Source organism: Hylobates moloch, unplaced genomic scaffold (assembly GCF_009828535.3).
Source record: "Hylobates moloch isolate HMO894 unplaced genomic scaffold, HMol_V3 SCAFFOLD_6917, whole genome shotgun sequence".
Taxonomy (NCBI): domain Eukaryota; kingdom Metazoa; phylum Chordata; class Mammalia; order Primates; family Hylobatidae; genus Hylobates; species Hylobates moloch.
In genome coordinates, this window is record NW_026659192.1 from 1 (window position 1) to 3,652 (window position 3,652).

General features: G+C 43.8%; 1 gene segment (V, D, J or C); it reads right to left on the reverse strand.

The window, feature by feature from the left end:
* Positions 1 to 703: 703 nt before the first annotated feature.
* On the reverse strand, positions 704 to 1,636 carry LOC116465111 (immunoglobulin kappa variable 2-28-like). The segment is given in 2 exon segments: positions 704 to 1,212; positions 1,584 to 1,636. Coding segments are annotated over 2 exon segments (558 nt in total).
* Positions 1,637 to 3,652: the final 2,016 nt, after the last annotated feature.

Sequence of the window (3,652 nt, forward strand, 5' to 3'; positions counted from 1 at the left end):
AACACAGTAATAAATTTCTACTCTAAAGTATAACTTAGCCTAAATACCTTCAAAACTTTTAGAAATTGGAAGAGAAATAAAAATCTCACATAATTCTGAATGTTTCCTTTGTACTTAAAATAAACTTTATATTTTTTATCTTTCAGTTTATGCAGTTATTTTTAAAGGCCACTTTTGGAATTGTGAAAACTCTGCTTTCACTTGGCAAATAATAATCAAAAGTAATCAACTTTTGACATTAGGATCTCACATCTGCCATGAGTTTACTAAGTCTATTTGAATAATCCAACATCAAATGTTTCTACTCAGTGTCCTTAGCCATAGTCCCCTGCAGACAGCTTGTGTAGAATGCTTTCTCCTGTAAGACACTAGAGAGGAGGGTTTAGTGGAAGTTGGAGAGCAGAATTAGGGAGACAGGAGACTATGAGTTTCCCAATATGACTAAGTGCCATCGTGTGTGAAATTAACCCCAAGCTGGTCATTTCCCATATGTGTTCTACCTGTGTTGTCACTAAACTGCACCCATGGTCTGGTTATTCTGACAAATGTATGAACTTGACAAATGTGGGCAAGACAGAGAGGGTGAGGATGTGAGTTTTCATTCCCTCTCCCTTCGTCATAGTCTGTTGCTCCCAGTGCACAAGGCCCCCATGAATTCTCCTCCTCCTGATGCCTTCCCCAGGTAGTGGCAGCTGCTGGGGCCTTAACATGTGGGATCTGAGGTGCTGTTGAGGCTCTCATGGAGCAGCATCTTCAGCAGCAAATGCCGCCCTGATTTCTCCAACAGCCTTCTCTTCTGCAGACTCAGAGACTCTGCGCAGCTGCTCCCCAGGACAAGCAGCACATGTGGGCAGCTGAGCCAACCCAGCACGGTTTCTGTTCCAGGATGTAGCACTGTGGGAGGAGCTTGTGTAGCTTGCATGCAGTAATAAACCCCAACATCCTCAGCCTCCACCCTGCTGATTTTCAGTGTGAAATCAGTGCCTGACCCACTGCCACTGAACCTGTCTGGGACTCCAGAGGCCCGGTTGGAAACCCCATAGATCAGGAGCTGTGGAGACTGGCCTGGCTTCTGCAGGTACCAATCCAAATAGGTGTATCCATCACTATGCAGGAGGCTATGGCTAGACCTGCAGGAGATGGAGGCCGGCTCTCCAGGGGTGATGGGCAGGGAGAGTGGAGACTGAGTCATCACAATATCCCCACTGGTCCCTGAAAAAAATAACAGGGTAGTGCAAGTTTATATAGATATATTATGAGCAACTTTCATAATTTCTCTTGTGATATAAATTTACAGATACATTTTTAAAGTTTTGGTTCATATCATGAAAAGAAGACTTTCTAAAATAAACCCATTATTTACTAGCCACAAGGGAACTCTTTATTTTCAATTTCTTAATCAGAGCACTGGTCATCGTTCCCTGGAGGTGAATCCTGATTATTCCTAAGACAAACATGAATTCCATTCCCTGGAGCATAGACCACGTGACTCTATCACATTACTGGAATAAACATGGGAAGCTGTGGAGCCCACAGAGCTCACCTCTCACCCACTTCTCCTCCCTTTATCCTTCTGTCCTTACCAGGGAGCCAGAGCATTAGCAGCCCCAGGAGCTGAGCAGGGAGCCTCATGGCGAGAAGATGAACTGAGGAGTCCTGATCAGTGAAGGCAAGGATAGAGCTGAGCTTTTATCTCAGACTCATAAGGGAAGATCCTCCCTAGGGGACAATATGCAAATCACCCTGTGGGTGCAGTGGTGTGGAAAAGGTTGATGGGGCAGGGGGAATGTCTCTTCTGTGAACAATGTGACATAAATTGTCCCTTGGAACAAAACAGAAATAGATTCAGCCAAGTTTGCCCACAGTCAGGGGAAGAGGGATCTGAAGGTGAAAGGTCGGACCTTTTGTAGCGACACACTGTGTAGGGCATGACTGTGAGAAAGCACCAGAACTCTGATAATGTGGAAATGTGTGTCTAGGATGCATCTCTGGGAGGTGAATGCCATCTTGCTTGATTCCCTCTCAGTCAATCTAGAGAATGAAACAGCCCCATCACCACAAGCACTGCCGGACTGAGAGTTTGCAAATAAAAAGCAGCCTGGAGCCAGTTCAAGGGCTGTCTGGTATCAGCTGTTTCCAGGATAACTGTTCAAGAATGTTCAGCTCAAATATTAGAATCCACCCTGCCCTGGCACCTGGTGAGTGAACCACACAAGAGCTCTCTGTCCAAGCGCCTCACAGGGAGAATCATGTGAGTCTCTACATTTACAGCCAAGAGCCCAGTGTAAGAAAAAGGAAAGAGAGACAAAATTTTGTGCCTCAGATAGTTAATATAAAAGCTCTGGTGACCAGTTGTTCAATCTGGGATCTATCTCATCATAATCATCTGACAGATATAAGGCTAACCAGAGGACTCTTTTTTTTTTTTTTTTTTTTTTTTAGTAGAGATGGGGTTTCACCATGTTGTCTGGGCTTGTCTTGAACTCCTGACTTCAGATCTGCCTGCCTTGGCCTCCTAAAGTGCTGGGTTTACAGATGTGAGCCATTGTGCCTGGCCCTGAGGACTCTCCTAAGTGAAGAATCTTCTAGGTTAATGACACAGAACAAATAAGAAGTAACTTTGCATGATGTTTTTTCAAGTGGTGATTAGAGAAGCTCTTCCCACACAGTCTCCCTGGTCATGTGGAATGAGGTCCTGTCAGGGCTTCCAGGTTCTTGTCAACTCTGAGTGAGATGTGAGTCTCCCCGAGCCTGGATGTGGTGCAGCCACAGCCACAAGTCCACAGATCAAAAGGAAATTCTCTATGTATAAGGAGCAAGAACTGCATCCACAGTTTTATGTCTCTGGGTAACCTGTACCTGTAACTGATATTTTCTTGACTTTATGTAAAAATGCTCACAGCAGTTCTCAGTATCATCCTGCATATACATCACACTCTCTCTGTCTCTCTCTCTCTCTCTCTCTCTCTCCACACATCCTGGCTTCCTCCTTTTCTCAATGTCATAAATCTCATCACTTCCTTAAGTGTATGCAGTGACACCTATAAACAAATAAGTCTCTGTGAAAATTCTCAATCAATTTAGAAATTTATTTGGTCACAGTTAAAGACATATCAGTGAAACAGCCTCAGGAGGTCTTGAGAACGTATGCCCAAGGTGGTCAGGCTACAGGTTGGTTTTACACGTTTTAGGGAGACATAAGACATCAATCAATATGTGTAAACTGTACATTGCTTTGATATGGAAAGGCAGGACAGCCTGAAGGAGGTGGGGGTGTTGGGGACTTCCAGGTCACAGGTGGATTCAAAGATTTCATAGGTGGTTGAAAGAGTTTGTCTAATGACCTGTAATCAACACAAGGGAGTTTCTGGGTTTAGAAAAATGGTATTGGAAACAAGGATTCATCATGCAGATGAAGCCTCTAGGTAGCAGGCTTCAGAGAGAATAGATTGTAATTGTTTCTTAGCAGACTTAAAAGGTGCCAAACTCTTAGTTAAATCTCTCCGGGTCAGGAAAGAGACTTAAAAAGGGGTAGGAATCTCTATAGAATGTAGATTTTCCCACAAGAACCAGCTTTGCAGAGGCATTTTTAAATACATTAAATGACAATATATTGGGGAAAATACTTTGATTTCTCCTAGGGTCTGGTGTC